The sequence below is a fragment of the Dictyostelium discoideum genome, assembly GCF_000004695.1.
Source record: "Dictyostelium discoideum AX4 chromosome 3 chromosome, whole genome shotgun sequence".
NCBI classification, from domain to species: Eukaryota; Evosea; class Eumycetozoa; order Dictyosteliales; family Dictyosteliaceae; genus Dictyostelium; species Dictyostelium discoideum.
In genome coordinates, this window is record NC_007089.4 from 1086410 (window position 1) to 1104408 (window position 17999).

Sequence of the window (17999 nt, forward strand, 5' to 3'; positions counted from 1 at the left end):
TAAAAAAATAAAAAAAAAAAAAATAAAAAAAAAAAAAAGAAAAATTAAAAATAGAATTTAAAAATAGAATTTTTATTTAAAGAAATAAAATGTAAAACAAAAATTAAATTAATAAAGAAAACGAGAGAGATTTTTAAAAATTAAATAATAACATTTTATTTTATTTTATTTTTTTTTAATTTTTATTTTATTTTATTTTTCTTTTTTTTTTTTTGATTCCTTTTCTTCACTTTCTTCTTTTCTTTCTTCGACTTACTATAATATATATATTATTGTTGTTTTTGTTTTTGTTTTTGTTTTTGTTTTGGTTTTTGTTTTTGTTTTGGTTGTTTTTTTAATTCTTTATTTTATTATTATTTTATTTTGTTTTTTTCTTTTCGAAATAATCTTATTTAAAGACCACCACGTAAAGCCAAAACTAAATGAAGAACTGAACCACCTTCAATTGAATATTCTGAAGCAGGCTTGTCGTCACCCCTGGAATATAAATAAAATAAAAAGATTAATATCAAAAAAAAATAATTAAAAATTTACAACAATATATAAATTTAAAAATCACTATTTGAATTCTTACATTTGTTTACCACCAAAAATAAGTCTTTGTTGTGATGGTGGGATACCTTCTTTTTCTTCAACTCTTTCTTTAATACGTTGAATCTAAATAAATAAATAAATAAATAAATAGATAAATAAATAAACAAATAAATAAGTGAATAAATAAATAAATAAATAAATAAATAAATAAATAAATAAATAAATTAGTATATGTAATGTATAAAATTTTAAAAAAGAATGAATGAAGATAATAATTCCAATTTATTTCTCAACGAATGTGTATATGTGTATATGTATATATATAACTACCTTATCTGTTGGATCGATATCGATTTCAATTTCTTTACCGGTTAAAGTTTTTACTTTAATTAACATTTTATATGTGAAAGTATGTAATTATATAAATACAGAGAAAAAAAAGAGATAAATATAAATTTGATTTTATAAATTGCGAATATAAAAAAAAAAATTGAAAAAAAAAAAAAAAAAAAAAAAAAAAAAAATGATTTTTCAAAATTAATTTTTTTCTTTTTTTTTCCATTTTTTTTTTTTTAATTTTTTTTTTTTTTTAATTAATTTTGAGTTGGTTTATGCCTTGTTTCTGATTCTTTTTTTTTTATTTATTTATTTATTATTTTTTTTTTTACAAATAGTTTTATTTATTTTTTATTTGAATAGTCTCTTTCACCAAATATGGCACTACCAACACGAACGCTTGTTGAACCAAATTCAATCTGGAATTTAAAAAAAAAAATAATAAAAAAAATAAAAAAATTAAAAAATAATTAATATTTTTGGAAATTTCCACTAAAAAAAAGGATTTATTTTTGGAAAAAAAAAAAAAAAAAAAATACTTACAGCAGGTTCAAAATCGTGACTCATTCCCATTGATAATTCTATTGAATCCAATGGTATATTTAATTGTTTTGAAATATTATTTTTACAATCTACTAAACATTTAAAATCTGGTTGATCAGGTGTGGCATTTGGATTACCAATTGTCATTAAACCTAAAAAGTTTAATGAATTTTTACAATTGTTATCCTCTAAACAATGTTTAACTAAATCTAAACATTCCTCTGGTTTACAACCACTCTTTGATTCTTCGCCACTTGTATTAACTTGAATCATAATATTTAATTTTTTATTATTATTATTGTTATTGTTATTATTATTTTCTTCATTATTTAATAATGATTTCGCTAATTTATCTAAAATCTTTTTATTTTCAACAGTTTCAACAACATATAAATTCTTTACTGATGTTAATATTTTTGATTTATTTGATTGAATACTTCCAATGAAATGCCATTTAATTTCATTTAATTCTGATAATTCTTCAGATTTTGAAACTAATTCTTGAATCTATTTTTTAAAATATATGTATGTATGTATGTATGAGGTGTTAAAATTAAAAAAAAGGAAAGGTTTTATGTAGAGTGTAATTACATAATTAAAATACATACATAATTTTCACCAAAATGTCTATGACCTTTATCATATAATATTCTAATCATTTCAGTTGGTTTTGTTTTACTTACTGCAACTAATTTAACATTATGTCTATCAAATTTATTTGAGATAATTTCTACTCTATCCTTTATATTCTTGTAGCTTGAGATTAATTCTTTAACATCATTTTCATCCATCATTTTAAATTCAATTCTCTTTTTGTTTGTATTTGTATTTGTATTTGTATTTGTGTTTGAAAAATATAATTTAGAAGTTTGTTTTGTTTCAAAAAATAATAATTTTTTGGTTGTATTCAAAGTAATATTATTATTTCGAAAAATAAAAAGCATACTGTGGGATGCAGGGGTATGTTCGAACAAAAAAAAAAAAATAAAAAAAAATAAAAAAAAAATATAAAAAAAATAAAAAAATAAAAAAAAAAAATAAAAAAAAAATAAATTAGAATAAAATAATTTTTAATTATTCCTATTTTAATTTTTAAAAAATATCTATAAAAATCCTTTTATTTAAGATTTTATTCGTTTAAAAAAAAAAAATAATAAATAAAAAAATAAAAAAAATTAAAAAAATCAAATGAAAAAGGGTTTTTATTTTTTAATAAATAAGAGAATAAAAAATTTTTTGAAATTTTAATTATAATTGGGAAAATGTTTGAATAAATAAAGAATTGATTTTTAATTTATTATAAACCTTTTTTTTATTTTTTTTTTTTTTTATTTTTTTTTTATTTTTTCATTTTTTTTTTTTTTAAAATTTTTTTTTTATTTTTATTTTATAACTATCATCACAAACTATCTATACATTAAAAAAAATGTATGGGTTACCAAAGAATGCAAATAATCATAATAGTGGAATAGGTTTACCACCACCAGTTATAAGTGAAATGATAATTAAATTATCAAATAAAGCGATGGAGAAATATAATGGTATTATTGGTAAAACCTATTCAATTGAAGAAGTTTCAAAACATAATAAAAAAGATGATTGTTGGATAATTGTTAATAATAAAGTTTACGATATGACTGAATATCTATTATATCATCCTGGTGGACCAAATTTATTATTTAAATGCGCAGGTAGAGATGCTACTGATGATTTCGAAGGAATGTTTCATTCAAGAAATGCAAAAGCAATTTTGGAAAGATTTTATATTGGTAAAGCCTCATCATCATCATCGTCGTCAATTAGTTTATTATCACCAAACTATAAACCACCACCATCCTTCTCCTCTTCATCATCATCATCTTCTTCTTCTTCATTAAAACCATTTTTAGTTCCATCATCATCATCAAATACAGTAACATTATCAACAGTAACAACACCAAAGAATAGAAATAAAATTATAGTATCAAAAGTTAAAATTAATAAAAAAACCAAATCAACTGGAAATACATATCATTATTTTATAGAAATACCTGAAGAACATAAGAATTTAGAATGGATATCACCATTATCTCATGTATCATTAGCAAAGTTTAATAATGAAGATACTACAAATTTTAACAATCATGATAATATTACATTTAAAAGTTATACACCAGTAAAATTAAGCCAAGATAAGAAATATTTAGAATTTTTAATTAAAGGTTATGAAAATGGTGATGTTTCAAAACATATTCATCAATTGAAAGAAGGTGATCATCTTTTATTAAAAGGTCCAATTCAAACAGCTGATAATTTTGATTTTAAAAAACAAGAAAACTATTTATTAATGATTGCTGGTGGTACTGGTATAACTCCAATGATTCAAATAATTTTAGAATCATTTTATAATAATAATAATAATAATAATAATAATAATAATAATAATAATAATAATAATAATAATAATAATAATAATAATAATAATAATAATAATTTAAAATTTATTTTAATTTATTCTTCAAATAATGAAAATGATATAATTTATAAGAATGAATTAGATGAAATATTAAAACAATTTAAAGATAGATTATTTATACATTATGTAATAACAAAACCATGTAATAATAATAATGAAGAATCATTTAAAAAGGGTAGAATTAATCAAGATATGATTTTAACTTGTTTAGAGCCAATAATTATTAAATTAATACCAAAGATGATTACAGATTCAATGGAAACTTTAGTTTGTGGTCCAATAGATTTTAATCAGTCAATTTCAAAAGAACTTTTAAAAATTGGTTTTAAAGATAATCAAATTCATATATTACAATAAAATAAATAAAACTAATCAAAAAAATATAAAATATACCTTTCTTCTTTTTTACATAATAAAAAAAAAAAAAAATTTTTTTTTTTTAGTGCCAGATTGCCTTTTTATTCCCCAATCGAATTTTATATGAATCGACCAAATCTTACTTTTCACTGATCTTTTTTTATTTTTTTTTTTTTTTAGCATTTGTTCTTTTTTTAATTTTATTTTTTTTTTATTTTTATTTTTATTTTTTTTTTAATTTTTTTTTGTAATTAATTTTTTTTTTTTTTTTTTTTTTTCAAAAGAAAAACGTTGTGTTAAATTGTAACCATCACAGCTAACCTAAATAATAATATTTTATTATTATTATTATTATTATTATTATTATTATTATTATTATTATTATTATTATTATTATTATTATTAAATAATAAATTATTTTATTTATTTATTTTTTATTTTGAAGATCTTTATGTACACATATAATAAATAAATAAAAAATAAATAAAAAAATAAATAAATAAAAAACGATAAGGAGAAAAGAAAATACAGTAATAACAAAAAAAAAAAGAACACCATGAAATTTAAAATAAATAAAACTATAATCTTATCAATTATAGTTTTAATTTCATTTATTGTTAATAATGCAAATAGTCAATATGCCTCTGGTATGTGTATTTTAATAATTTAAGGGAAAAAAAATAAAAATAAAAATAAAAATAAACATATCACCATTTAGAATAAATATAATAATAACAAATATTTTATTATTATATTTATATTTATTTATTTATTTATTTTGTTATTTATTTTATTTTTTTATTTTTAATCTAGATCCATGTTCAAGTATTCATACAGATCCATCAGGATTTATTTCAACAGTAAGATCAATACCTCAAACTTGTTGGAAGATTATACCACCAGCAGGTATAGCTTATTTAATAAATGATATTACAGTTACTTTTATAAATGCAACCATTCCAGTTAATAATACAATTAAATTCATTGGTGGTTCAAATATTTTAACAGATAATCCAATAGTTACCTTTGAAAAGGGTACATACAATCAAATTTTTAATGAAACCTCAACTGATAAAGGTGTATTTGTTATATTTTTAGATGGTAGTAATGCAAATGATACTGCTTCATTCACTGTTTTTTATACTTCTTCATCAGGTAAATTCAAATATAATATTAAATAATAACAATTATAAAAAATATTAATATAAATTATTTAAATTTTATATATAATTCTATATAATATATATTTTATATATTATATATAATTAGATAGACATTTAAAACCTTCAGTAGTAGGTTTATTATCAGTTGCAGTTGCATTTGCTGTACCACTTGTAGTGTTTACTCTTGCAAGATGTTTAATTCCAAATTCTGCAAGTAAAGCAAAAGCTTTATCTGTAAAGAAAGCAATATTTTGGTGTAGTTTCATTTTAGGACTTGTATTTTTGGCAATGATATTAAGTAGAAAAGTCGTTTAAAATTATAATTGGATCGTGTGTAATATAGGTTTAAAGAGTAAAACTAAATAAACTAAATACCAATATACTGTATATTAAAAAACATAAAAAAAATATATATATATATATTTAAAAAATTATCCACTTATAGTTAAATTTTCTTTTTTTTTTTTTTTTAAACAATCCTTTATTGATAAGTATCGGTATTTTTAAAACCAATTATATATATATTTTTAAAATAAAGATAAAAAAAAAAAAAGAATAAAAAAAAAAAAAAGTTCACAATGTTTTTTGTTTATATAATATAGAATTAATTATTTATATACAAGTTGTACAATTTTATTGATTTTTTTTTTTTTTTTTTTTTTAAGAAGAGGTTTTTAAATTTATTGTTATATGTTACTGCATCGTTTCGTTATTATAATTTGATGATTACGTTTATTTTTTTTTTGTTGTTTTTTTTTTTTTTTTTTTTTTTGCAACTATCTACCATTAATTTCTTTTCTTTCTTTTCATTCTATTATTATTATAATTTTCTTTATTTCTTATTTCTTTCTTAATTCGTTTGTTTTCTTTCCACCATACCATTATTTTTTTAAGGGAAGGGAAGGTGGAAGGAAGTATTATAAGAAGGGAAGGTGGAAGGAAGAGGAATTATAACAAAAAAGGATTTTCAAGAACGAGAGGAGATTAAAGAATAAATGATTGCATATGTTATTAAAAGGAAAAATATAAAGAAAAAGTATTTATATATTTTCGTAAAGATATCCATTTTCTAAAAAGTTTATGTTAAGATAACCTTTCTATGTTTGGATGCTTCAGCTTCATCCAAATCTCTTTGATAAGCGAATGCATACCAACCCATAGCAACAACGGTGAATGCCTAATTATAAATTGAAAAAAAAAAAAAAAAAAAAAAAAAAAAAAAAAATTAATATGTATTATTTTTGTGTAATTTTATAATTAAAATAAACTTACTTGAGCCCAAATTCTTCCTTTTAATAAACGATTTGTAGTGAGTTGACTACCACCTTTTGAATGGTTATAAATACCGGCTGTTAAGGCAACAATAGTGGCAGCCAAACCACCAACTAAGACGTAATCTCTTTTAACACCATCAGCAATAGTCTTTGGTGGTGGTGGAATTGTAAACTTTTTAGATAAAGTTGCAAAAGCGGATTGTGGTTGAGTTTGAGTTGATGCAGGTGTATTATTAATTTCTTCAGTCATTTTTTTTTTTTTAATATATTGTAATGAAAAAAAAAAACTGATATATATATATTTAATTAATTATTTTATTTTATTTATTTGTTTGTTTTAATATGTTTAAATATTTTATTTGTGTAAAATATCTTGTTATTTAAGTTTATTTTAAAAATGAAAAAAAAAAAAAAAAAAAATTTCTTTTATATTTTTTTTTTTTTGTTTTAATTTTAATTTTTTTTAATTTTTCTTTTTTTTTTTTTTTTTTTTTTGTTTTAATTTTTATTATTTTTTAATTTTTTTTTTTTAATATTGACACGCAAAAAAATCGTATTGAGACAAAAACATGAAAATTCGCCAAAATTCATTTTTACTGTACAGGCAATAAATAAAAAAAAAGAAAAAAAAACGATATCAAAATGAAAAAATATTTTAAATTAATGCAACACTATACTAAAAAAATCGAAAAGAACATAACCATAGATCCACAGCATTCTAAAAGAAATAATAACCGAATGAAAGTTATATAACCACTATTTTTTATTTGTTTTTAATTTTAAATCAATAAAAAAAAAACAAAATAAAAAAATAACCATTTTATGAAAATTTTTTAATGAAAATTCAGATTTGCTAATTAATTAATTAGTTTTAAACCAAAAAAAAAAAAAAAAAAAAAAAAAAAAAAAAAAAAAAAAAAAAAAAAAAAAAATAATCATTATATGAAAGTATTTTCAGATTGAATTAAACATAGTCTTAATATTTTTAATGATAATTATTTTATTATTATAATATCTTTAAATTTTTACTTATTTTTTATTTTTTTTTATTTTTTTTTATTTTAATTAAATTTTTAATTATTTTTTTTATTTTTTTTTATTTTAATTAAATTTTTAATTTAAAAAAAAAAAATTCTCTTTTTTTTTTTTTTTTTTTTAAAAAATTTAAAACAATATATAAATTACCAAAACAATAATAAAATAACAATAATAAAATAAAAATAAATAAATAAAATAAATAAAAAAATGATTAAATCATTAAGAATTGGATTATTAAAATGTGATTCGTTTATACCAGATATTAAAAATAAATTTGGAGACATTGATAGTCAATTTAAGAATTTATTAAATAGTAATACTAAATCAATGAATATTGATTTATCAGTATTTGAAGTTGCAAATGATCAATTCCCAAGTAAAGAAGATTGTTTAGATAAACAAAAATTTCAAGGATTTATAATTAGTGGTAGTAAAAGTTCAGTGAATGATGATAAAGATTGGATAAAGAAATTAAAAGAATATATTCAATTCTTTTCAGAGAATAATGTTAAAACCATTGGTGTTTGTTTTGGACATCAAGCGATTGCAACAGCATTAGGTGGAAAAGTATCATATAATCCAAAAGGTTGGACTGTTTCAGATTATAAAATTAATTATATCAATGATTCAAATTTTCATAAAGAAAATCCATTAGTTTTTAATGATATAATTAAACAATCACCACCACAGCAACAACAACAACAAGAACAACAACCACCTCCATATTTAAATATAATTTGTATAAATAAAGAAATTGTAACAGAAATACCAAAAGATTTTAAAATTTTTGCAAAAAATGAAAGATCTGATAATCAAGCAATGTATTTTAAAAATCAATTCTATTCTTTTCAAGGTCATCCAGAATATACACCAGAATTAATTAAAGCAACAATCTTATCAAGAAGAGGAATTATCCCTGATGAAATTATTGATGATGGTATTAACAGAGCAAATAATTCAAATATTGATAGATCAGCTTTTGCAAATGGAATGATTGATTTCTTTATTGAAAAATAAAAATAAAAAAAAATAAAAAATAAAAAATACTATTTATAAATTATTAAATATTAATTTTTTTACAATTTAAATATTCTTTATTTATTTATTTTATTTTATTATTTTTTTATTTTATAAATTAATTGGAGTTAATTTTATAAATTTATTTCTATTTAAATTAATTGGTTTTATCATTATTGTTGATAATAAAAACCAAAATACAGCAATTGTGAAAGCAATTGTATAACCAAGTACTTTACTTCCAAAGGAATTAATTACTAAACCAGATATGGCTGGAGCTATAACTTGTGGGAAAATTAAAGCTTGATGCCAAAGACTTAAATCCTTTGCTACATTTTCTTGTGGTAATACATCCAAGGCAAGAGCATAATCTACACCCTGATAACAACCATAGCCAACACCAAATAATCCACTAAATAATAACACTAATTTCAATGATGGTATAAATGATAAAACTATGAAACCACAAGTAATCAATGTCATAATTGTGCAACTTATATATACCAATAGCTTTCTACCATATTTGTCAGACAAAGGACCACCAATGATTGCACTTGGTATACTTGTTATAATAATCAATGAAAGTATTGCAGAGGTGTACAATTCTTTACTAGTTGGATCTATATGAATGATATCGGTTAAATAGTATCCAAAGAATGGTAATATACTATAAACACCCATCTCTTGCATAAATCTTGTAATTATCACCCAATAGAAATCTTTATATGTCGAACTTGGTAAATAGAATGAATAGACGAATCGTTTGAATGTGATTTTCTCCACATGATTTGGCGATAGCGGTGTCTCATGTATGTGAATTAGTGTGGGGAATACCAACACACCCAAAATTAAAACTAAAAAACTATATGTCGCAATGTACGATTTAGTATAATGAATTAGCAATGCCGTGCCAACTACACCAATTAATTGACCAATTGCATTGGAAAACGCTAAATAGCCCGAAGCAACGCCATATTTTGATTTGGGCACTATGTCCGGCATCAGCCCGTTGAATGGCGACGTGCCCCACATTATACCAAACTGAATTCCCATTAGGAACAACATAAACGCATATATATTCTTGGTTGTGCCTGTCAGGAAGAGTGATATCATCGCTACGACACTCCCCGACGCAATGAATATTCTCCTCCTTCCAAATCTATTAGTGCAATGATCTGACAGAAACCCACTTAAAGGTCCTACTATAATCGATGTGATTGCTCCTAATATTGGTAAAAGTCCAACATATTTCTCTTTATTTTCTTCACCGCCTATTGACGCAATTTGGCTCGGCCATACCAATGATATTAGTCCACCCATAATCGCTGATGTTGCTAACCAATAAGATGATAAACATAAATAAAATATTACACCTTTTATACCTTTAGGTGGTTCTTTAATTCTTTCATTACCTTCACCACCAACACCACCATTTGAAAATATTAAATCTCCATCATCATCGTCATCAAAACTATTATCTAATTGTTTAAATTTAAATGGTTTATCTTGAATATTTTCTTCTTCACATCTACCATCATCTTCATATATTAATTCACTATCTATTGAAAATATATTATTATTATTGTTATCGTTACTATTTTCTATAATTAATGAAGAATTAGAATTTGCCAATTCATGGTATTTATCCATAGTATAGTTTTTTTTTAATTATTAAATGATTAACCGTTTTTATTCATATAAATATATATATATTATTTTTATGAAATTTTTTATTTTTATAAAAAAAAAAAAATTAACAAAAAAAAAAAAAAAAAAAAAAAGAATGAAAAAGTTAGTAATAAATTTTTTTTTTTTTTTTAAAAATTTAAAAAAAAAATAATTAAAAAAATAAAAATTTTAAAAATATCTTTTTTAAAATCTTTTTTTTTTTTTTATTGTTTTTTTTAAAATATATATATAACAATGAATAATTAATTAATTATACAAACATTATTTTGGTATTCAAGATTGAATGAAAATATCTTTAAAATTAAATTTTAATGATTTCAGACTTTTCTTTTTTTTTTTTTTTTTTATTGTTTAATTTATTTGAAAACAGTTGCACACTTATTTTTGATTTTATTTTTTTTTTTTTTGTTTTTTTAATCATTTTTTTTTTTTTTTATTCGGGGTGTGTTTTTTTTTTATTTTTTTTTATTTTCGAATCTGATTAAACCAAAAATAAAAATAAAAATAATAAATAATAAATAATAAATAATAAATAATAAATAATAAATAATAAATAATTAATAATTTAAAATGAATAACAAATTTGTAATATTATTAATTTCAACTATATTAATTATTTCAATTACATTTGTAAAATGTGATGATTTTGATCAATCAAAAAAAGCAGAGTTTAGTTTTTATTGTGATACAAATTGTGATAGTGATAATGAAAATCCTGATGTTGTAACCTTGGATGTTGGATCTTGTCAATCTTATAGTGACCATTGTCAAAAGAATCCACAATCAATCAATATTTTTACAAGTTATAATATTACAACTCAACTCTATACCTTTAATGCATCAAGTCCATCAAATGCTCAATGTACTGGTGGTATTTCAGGTTATCCAGATCAAACTGTTTCATGTGATCAATGTTTTACTTTTATGGGTGGTAATAGAGCAACACTTAGATGTAGTGATTCTTCAACCTTATTATCTTCAACTCTCTTTGTAATTTCACTTGCTCTTTTTGTTTTATTATTTTAAATAAAATAAAAAAAAATAATAAATAAAAAAATAGTTTTAATTGTATTTTAATTTAAGAATTTAAAATAGATTAATTTTTTTTTTTTTTTCTATTTTCCAATTTCACCAAATTTGACACTTAAATATTCATCTTTTTTTTTTTTTTTTTTTTTAACAATGATTTAACTTTATTTATTTTTAATATGATTTTCATTAATATTGTTATTTTTATTTTATTATTATTATTGGTTGGTATATAAATAGAACACCCAAAAATAAACAAAATTTATGGAGATAACCTAGGCTTTTTCACATTTTCTTATAATGATAAAAATATATAAAATTTAAAATATTAAAATAAAAAATAGAATTGTGGGATACAATCCATTTAAATTCTTTAATTTTCTTATTTTTTTAATAATTTGTTTAGAAATTTTTTTTTTTTTCTTTTTTTTTTCACAATTTTTTTTTTCCTCAAAACCCATAAAAGGTTTTAATCGTCAATCAATTCCATTTTTAAATGAAAATTAAATATACTTCTGATGGGCATATCAGGACATCGAGTTTAACACCTATTCAGACTCCAGAATACAAATTAATTTGAGCGGCAACGTTCATATCAATCTGCACTTTCAAATCGTTAGATGAATGATTGAAAAATCAAACCTCTGATGGTTTAAAAAAATGCTGAGAAGTAACAGCATTAAAAAAAACATTTAGACCATAGTTGAGAGTCTAAAAATCCAACCAGTTAGTAGCGACTAAAAATCTACAAAACCATAAACTCGATCTGATAACTGAAATGTCTTTTTTTTTTTTTTTTTAATAATGCCAATGGCAATGAAAATTGTAATGGTGTTAAATCCCTATTTACAAAAACAAAAACAGTAATATATTTACTAAAACCCACTTGAAATAATAGAATTAAGAAAAAAAAAAAAAAAAAATTATAACAACAAGCAACTTATTCACGACCAAGCCATGATCGCTTAGAAGGGCTTGTATTAACCCGGTTGGCACGAATAGCCCGGACGGCCCTTAAAAAAAATTTTTAAAAAAAAAAAAGGGCCAGATGGGTTGGTTTCAAGATTTTTTTTTTTTTTTAAAAAAAAAAAGACTATATGGCTGAACGGTCTATTCGCGCCAACCGGGCTAATGAAAGGTATTTTTTTTTTAAAAAAAAAATGGACTACATGGGCTGATACAAGGTATTTTATTTTTTTTTTTAAATAAAAAAAAAATGTACTACAAGGGCTGGTCACAAGGTTTTTTTTTTTTTTTAAAAAAAAATAAATTGACTGCAAAGATTCCAAAGGTTTTTTATAAAATGGGCAATAAAATAAAAAATCACTTTGCATATTATTTTAAGTTTTGAATTATTAATAAATAAATAAATTATTTTACATTCATATTTAGGAGAAAACCAATAAAATAAAAAATAATAAAATGAAATAATAAATAACGATAATTTTTTTTTTTTTATAGGTAATGTATGGTTAATTTTAAAAAAAAAATAAAATTTAATTAAAGTAATAACTAACAATTTTACATTTATATTTCGGAGTTTAAATCAAAAAAAATGAAATTAAATATAATCAAATTAATTATATTAATATAGCACATTTAAAAAAAAAAATAAATAAAAAAAAAAAAAAAAAAAAATAAAATTATTGCTTTATTTCATTTTTATTATTTTTTATTGAATACTTTTTTTTAAAAATAGATGGTTTTTTTTTTAAAAATATTTAAACCCACGTATATCCTAATAAAACCTTTAAATAAATAACCGTTTCAAAAAAAGACGGTTATTTATTTAAATAGCTAAAAAAATAATTTTGTAAGGGCTGTACTCAACCCTTTAAAGTGCTGTGCGGGCTGTGCTCAAAATTAAAAACTTACAATGTTTTTACAATTTTGTTTGGGCTGTTGGGGCTTATAGTGCTAAAGTTAAAATTTTTCTCAGTGGTCGTGTTGGTAGAATATAAAATAATAGTAAATTTGTGATAAAAATAAACAAAAATTTTATCAATAATAACAAATAATATTTATTATTATATTTTAATTATTTAATTTATTAATTAAAAAAATAAAATTATTTAATCATATTATTATTGTTTTTTTTTTTTTTAATATTGATTAATCAATGCTACCCATTAAAGGAAAAAAAGAGTAATTAATAGGTTTATTTATGAATTTTTATTTTTTTAAATATAATTATTATTTTGGTTAGATTTAAATACAGATATTATTTTAGTTGAGATTATCTTATACAGAATTTAATATTTTTTATAAAAGAAGATTTTATCATTATTGTTTTTTTTTTATTTTTTTTTTATTCATAATTACATAATAGTTTGTTGTGTTTTTTAGAAATCGGTTGGTATTTTAAAATTAAATTAATTGATCAAATGATACTAGACTCTGAATACAATAATGTTAGCATGTTGAATTTAATTATTTAATTATTTAATTATTTAATCTCATAAAATATAAAAACTTAAAAAAAACATATTTTTACTCGATTTTTAAAAATGATGGTTAACTTACATAAATAATTTAATTTTAAAAAAATACAGTTGACAATGGTTTTCTTCCTGTAGAATGATAATTTGCTGTAAGGTCAACTTCAATGTTTAACACATTTAAAAAAAGATAAAAAAAAATAAATTATTTAGGAAATATTAAATAAAAAATTACTTTGTGGGATAGTTTCAAAAAAAAAAATAAAAAAAAAAAAATATTTTTTTATATTATTAAATTACCAAAAAAATGGCCATTTTTTTTTTAAGTTATTTTTTCAATCAATAACTACAAAACTAGTACCTTTGTTGAATCAAAAAATTAGAAGAGGGGCTGGAGATATTAATAATAAATAAAAAAAAAAAAAAAAGACAATCTGATAACTGAAATGACTTTTTTTTTTTTATAATGGCAATGGCAGAGGAAATAGTAATAGTAATGGTGTTACATCCCATTTATAAAAAAAATAAAAATAAAAAAAAAAATAAAAAAAAAAATTATTCAAATAATTGAAAAATGTATAATCAAAAAATAGTTTGTTGTTTTATTTAAAATTAAATAAATTGGTCAAGTGAGACTAGATTCTGGAATACAGTAATGTTTACACGTTGAATTTTATTTAATATTAAAAAACAAAAAAAACATATATATTTGCTCAAGATTTTTAAAACCCTAGGTAATGATGGTTATCCCAAATAAATAATTAAAAAAAAAGACAGTTGACGGAGGTTTTCTTAGAATGAAGGAACTGTAAGATTTGCTGTAAGGTCAACTTAAATGTTTTACACATTAAATAAAAGATTAAAAAAATTAATTATTTAAGAAATTTTAAATAAAAAATAATTTTGTGGGATAGTGCCAATAAAAAAAAAAAAAAAAAAAAAATTTGCTTGGATTAATTTTTTTTTTATTTTTTTATTTTAACAAAATACCCACAATTTAGAAACACTGTTAAATATTTATTTTAATTTTATTTTGGTATAAACTGGTTTAATTGTTTAAAACATAGGCATAAAAGCAAATTCTTTTTTTAGCCATATAAAAATTCTCACTTTTAACAAAGTCCCACATTTTGAATTTATTGTGAATTTTCTTGTTTAATTATCAAAAAAATAATTGGCAATTTTTTTTTTTTTTTTTTTCAACAACCCATTTTTCCCATCATTAATTACAAACTTACCTTTTATTAATCAAAAAATTAGATGGCTGAGAATATTATTAATAGAAAAAAAAAAAAAAAAAAAGACAGCTGACGAAGGATTTCTTTGGAATGTAGAGTGATAGAATTGCTGTAAGGTCAGCTTAATTGCTTTGTGATTACTTTCACATTTCAAGATAAAATTCAAAAATTGTTTTTTTTCAGAAATTAAAAACCAAAAAATAATTTGTGGGATTGATTTTAAACAAAATTTAATTCTTAAAAAATTACCAAATATTCTATTTTTAAACTTTTTTTTTATTATTTTTGTTCTTTTTCTCAAATTTTTTTTCTTTTTTTTTTTTTTTATTTCAGACTCCCACAAAAAGTTTTGGTGTACTCAAAATTTCATTTTAAACATAATTTTTAATATACTTCTGATGGGCATATCAGGACATCGAGTTTAACACCTATTCAGACTCCAGAATACAAATTAATTTGAGCGGCAACGTTCATATCAATCTGCACTTTCAAATCGTTAGATGAATGATTGAAAAATCAAACCTCTGGTGGTTTAAAAAAATGCTGAGAAGTAACAGCATTAAAAAAAACATTTAGACCATAGTTGAGAGTCTAAAAATCCAACCAGTTAGTAGCGACTAAAAATCTACAAAACCATAAACTCGATCCGATACCTGAAATGTCTTTTTTTTTTTTTTTTTAAATAATGCCAATGACAATGAAAATAGTAATCGGTTAAATCCCGATAAACAAAAACAAAAACAGAAATATATTTACAAAAACCTACTTGAAATAAAAGAAGTTTAAAAAAAAGAAAAATAAAAATTATTTAATTTTATTATTTTATTATTTTATAATCTTATAAAATTTATAATATATCCATTATGCCAAAAATTTAAATCTAGATCTAGCAAATGATTAATTAATATCTTAAACTATTGTTTTTTTTTATTTTTTTTTATTTTTAATAAATGAAAATAAAAAAAAAAAAAAAATACATATTTTTTTTTATTTAAAAATCTATTTTTTATAAATTTATTCCCACTAGTTCCAAAATAAAAAAAATAATTACAAAAAATTAATAATATAATATATATTTGAATTCTAAAAATAAAATTTTTGATTAAAAAGAAAAAAAAAAAACAAAAAAAAAATTCAAAAAATATTTTTTTTTTATTTTTTATTTTTTTTTTTTTCAAAAAATATTCATTATGTGATATTTGTATATCGCTTCTTATCATTCTTTCATTCATTATTTTCATATGTTTAGTTAATTATTTTTTTTAAAAAAAGGAAAAGTAAATAATTCAAAAAAAAAAGAAAAACTAAAAATGCAAGTTCAACCAAAATATTTTGAAAAATCTCAATATATTGAAACATTAAATGGTAATAAAGTTAGTAAATCATCAATATTATGTGGTATTATGAATATTAGATTACATGGTAAAACTATAATTAAACCTGGTGTTATTGTTAGAGGTGATTTAGCATCAGTAAATATAGGTAGATTATCAATAATATCAGAGAATACAGTAATTAGACCATCATCAAAGAAATTTAAAGGTTCATTAGTTTATTTCCCTCAAAACATTGGTGATCATGTTTTAGTTGGTGAAGGTTGTGTAATTAGTGCAGCTTCAATAGGTTCAAATGTTTATATTGGTAATAATTGTATAATTGTAAAGTTATCAATACACCCCCCACCTATCACTTATTTATTTTACTATTATAATAGTATATACTAATAAATTTTAAAATTAATAATAATAGTCAAAAAGATGTATATTAAAAGATTGTTGTATTATTGCAGATAATACAATTTTACCACCAGATACAGTTGTACCACCATTTACATATTATTCTGGTACACCTGGTGTTTATAAAGAAGATTTACCAGATTGTATAGAACAATTTCAAAAAGAATATACTACTTCACTTTATGAATCATTTTTACCAAATACACCAGCATCAAAAGGTTTACCTTCAACTCCTACTAAATTACAAACTACGACAACATAAACAAAGAAATGTTCATTTTTAAAATAAAATATATATATAAAACTAATAAAAGAAAAACTATGACAACATAAACAAAGAAATGATCATTTTTAAAATATAAAAAAAAAAAAAGCAAGATGTAATAAAGAAGTTTTTTTTTTTTTTTTTTATTTATATTTACACACAAGAATAACACTAGTATTATTCTTTAAATTTATTAAATTGTTTTATTTTTTATCCATTTCGTCTTTTGGTTGGTCTTGTACCTTTTGTTCTTGTTGGTCTTGTGCCTTTTGTTCTTGTTGATTTTGTTGAGCTGTTATTCGGTTAAGAGTTTCAAGTTCTTCTTGTTGAGAAGGTATTTGTTGTTGTTGTTGTTGTTGTTGTTGTTGTTGTTGTTGTTGTTGTTGTTGTTGTTGTTGTTGTTGTTGTTGTGGTGGTGGTGTTTGTTGATGTTGTTGAGGAGATGGCGTTTGTTGAGGTTGTTGAGGAGATGGCGTTTGTTCTTGATCTTTAGGTTGAGATGGTAGTATTTGTTGAGGAACATTTTGATTATTTTGGTATGGATGAAGGGGGTATTGATGACCATAATGTTGTGGACCATAAATAGGAGAGTGATGAAAATGTGGAGAATATGGGTAGGGTTGATGTTGATTAGGATGAATTGGTTGATTTGGATGAATTGGTTGGTTTGGATGAATTGGTTGGTTTGGGTGAATTGGTTGGTTTGGATGGTTTGAATGAATTGGTTGGTTTGGGTGAATTGGCTGGTTTGGATTTATTGATTGGTTTGGATGATCTGGGAGATTTGGTTGAATTGGTTGATTTGGTTGAATTGGTTGATTTGGTTGAATTGGTTGATTTGGTTGATTTGGTTGGAGAGGGTGATATGGATATGGTGGATGTTGGCT

The 17999-nt window shown here is 21.1% G+C and overlaps 10 protein-coding genes and 3 non-coding genes across 13 annotated transcripts; 5 read left to right on the plus strand and 8 right to left on the minus strand.

Moving 5' to 3' along the window:
• Positions 1 to 392: 392 nt before the first annotated feature.
• nedd8 (ubiquitin-like protein Nedd8) lies at positions 393 to 930 on the minus strand (the record flags this gene model as incomplete). The annotated part of the gene is made up of 3 exons (XM_637357.2): positions 393 to 477; positions 575 to 657; positions 865 to 930. The coding sequence occupies 3 exons, from the start codon at positions 928 to 930 to the stop codon at positions 393 to 395; spliced, it is 234 nt and encodes a 77-aa protein (XP_642449.2).
• Positions 931 to 1214: 284 nt separating this feature from the next.
• On the minus strand, positions 1215 to 2207 carry prosc (alanine racemase N-terminal domain-containing protein; the record flags this gene model as incomplete). The annotated part of the gene is made up of 3 exons (XM_001134585.2): positions 1215 to 1289; positions 1414 to 1920; positions 2022 to 2207. 3 exons carry the CDS (start codon positions 2205 to 2207, stop codon positions 1215 to 1217), a joined length of 768 nt encoding a protein of 255 aa, XP_001134585.2.
• A 632-nt stretch (positions 2208 to 2839) lies between these two features.
• DDB_G0278567 (cytochrome b5 reductase) lies at positions 2840 to 4225 on the plus strand (the record flags this gene model as incomplete). Its single annotated transcript, XM_637359.1, has 1 exon — positions 2840 to 4225. The coding sequence occupies one exon, from the start codon at positions 2840 to 2842 to the stop codon at positions 4223 to 4225; it is 1386 nt and encodes a 461-aa protein (XP_642451.1).
• Positions 4226 to 4781: 556 nt separating this feature from the next.
• On the plus strand, positions 4782 to 5703 carry DDB_G0278569 (hypothetical protein; the record flags this gene model as incomplete). Its single annotated transcript, XM_637360.1, has 3 exons — positions 4782 to 4872; positions 5039 to 5380; positions 5495 to 5703. 3 exons carry the CDS (start codon positions 4782 to 4784, stop codon positions 5701 to 5703), a joined length of 642 nt encoding a protein of 213 aa, XP_642452.1.
• Positions 5704 to 6466: 763 nt separating this feature from the next.
• Positions 6467 to 6912, minus strand: DDB_G0278571 (hypoxia induced family protein; the record flags this gene model as incomplete). The annotated part of the gene is made up of 2 exons (XM_637361.1): positions 6467 to 6565; positions 6661 to 6912. The coding sequence occupies 2 exons, from the start codon at positions 6910 to 6912 to the stop codon at positions 6467 to 6469; spliced, it is 351 nt and encodes a 116-aa protein (XP_642453.1).
• Positions 6913 to 7907: 995 nt separating this feature from the next.
• Positions 7908 to 8717, plus strand: DDB_G0278573 (glutamine amidotransferase class-I domain-containing protein; the record flags this gene model as incomplete). Its single annotated transcript, XM_637362.1, has 1 exon — positions 7908 to 8717. The coding sequence occupies one exon, from the start codon at positions 7908 to 7910 to the stop codon at positions 8715 to 8717; it is 810 nt and encodes a 269-aa protein (XP_642454.1).
• A 111-nt stretch (positions 8718 to 8828) lies between these two features.
• Positions 8829 to 10367, minus strand: DDB_G0278575 (hypothetical protein; the record flags this gene model as incomplete). The annotated part of the gene is made up of 1 exon (XM_637363.1): positions 8829 to 10367. The coding sequence occupies one exon, from the start codon at positions 10365 to 10367 to the stop codon at positions 8829 to 8831; it is 1539 nt and encodes a 512-aa protein (XP_642455.1).
• Positions 10368 to 10976: 609 nt separating this feature from the next.
• On the plus strand, positions 10977 to 11432 carry DDB_G0278577 (hypothetical protein; the record flags this gene model as incomplete). The annotated part of the gene is made up of 1 exon (XM_637364.1): positions 10977 to 11432. One exon carries the CDS (start codon positions 10977 to 10979, stop codon positions 11430 to 11432), a length of 456 nt encoding a protein of 151 aa, XP_642456.1.
• Positions 11433 to 13983: 2551 nt separating this feature from the next.
• Positions 13984 to 14036, minus strand: r46. The gene has a single exon.
• A 611-nt stretch (positions 14037 to 14647) lies between these two features.
• r25 lies at positions 14648 to 14704 on the minus strand. Its single transcript has one exon.
• Positions 14705 to 15177: 473 nt separating this feature from the next.
• On the minus strand, positions 15178 to 15238 carry r47. The gene has a single exon.
• A 1183-nt stretch (positions 15239 to 16421) lies between these two features.
• Positions 16422 to 17109, plus strand: dynE (dynactin 25 kDa subunit; the record flags this gene model as incomplete). Its single annotated transcript, XM_637365.1, has 2 exons — positions 16422 to 16769; positions 16861 to 17109. 2 exons carry the CDS (start codon positions 16422 to 16424, stop codon positions 17107 to 17109), a joined length of 597 nt encoding a protein of 198 aa, XP_642457.1.
• Positions 17110 to 17315: 206 nt separating this feature from the next.
• On the minus strand, positions 17316 to 17994 carry DDB_G0278715 (hypothetical protein; the record flags this gene model as incomplete). Its single annotated transcript, XM_637366.1, has 1 exon — positions 17316 to 17994. A coding segment is annotated over one exon (679 nt), but the record flags the coding sequence as incomplete, so codon positions are not given.
• Positions 17995 to 17999: the final 5 nt, after the last annotated feature.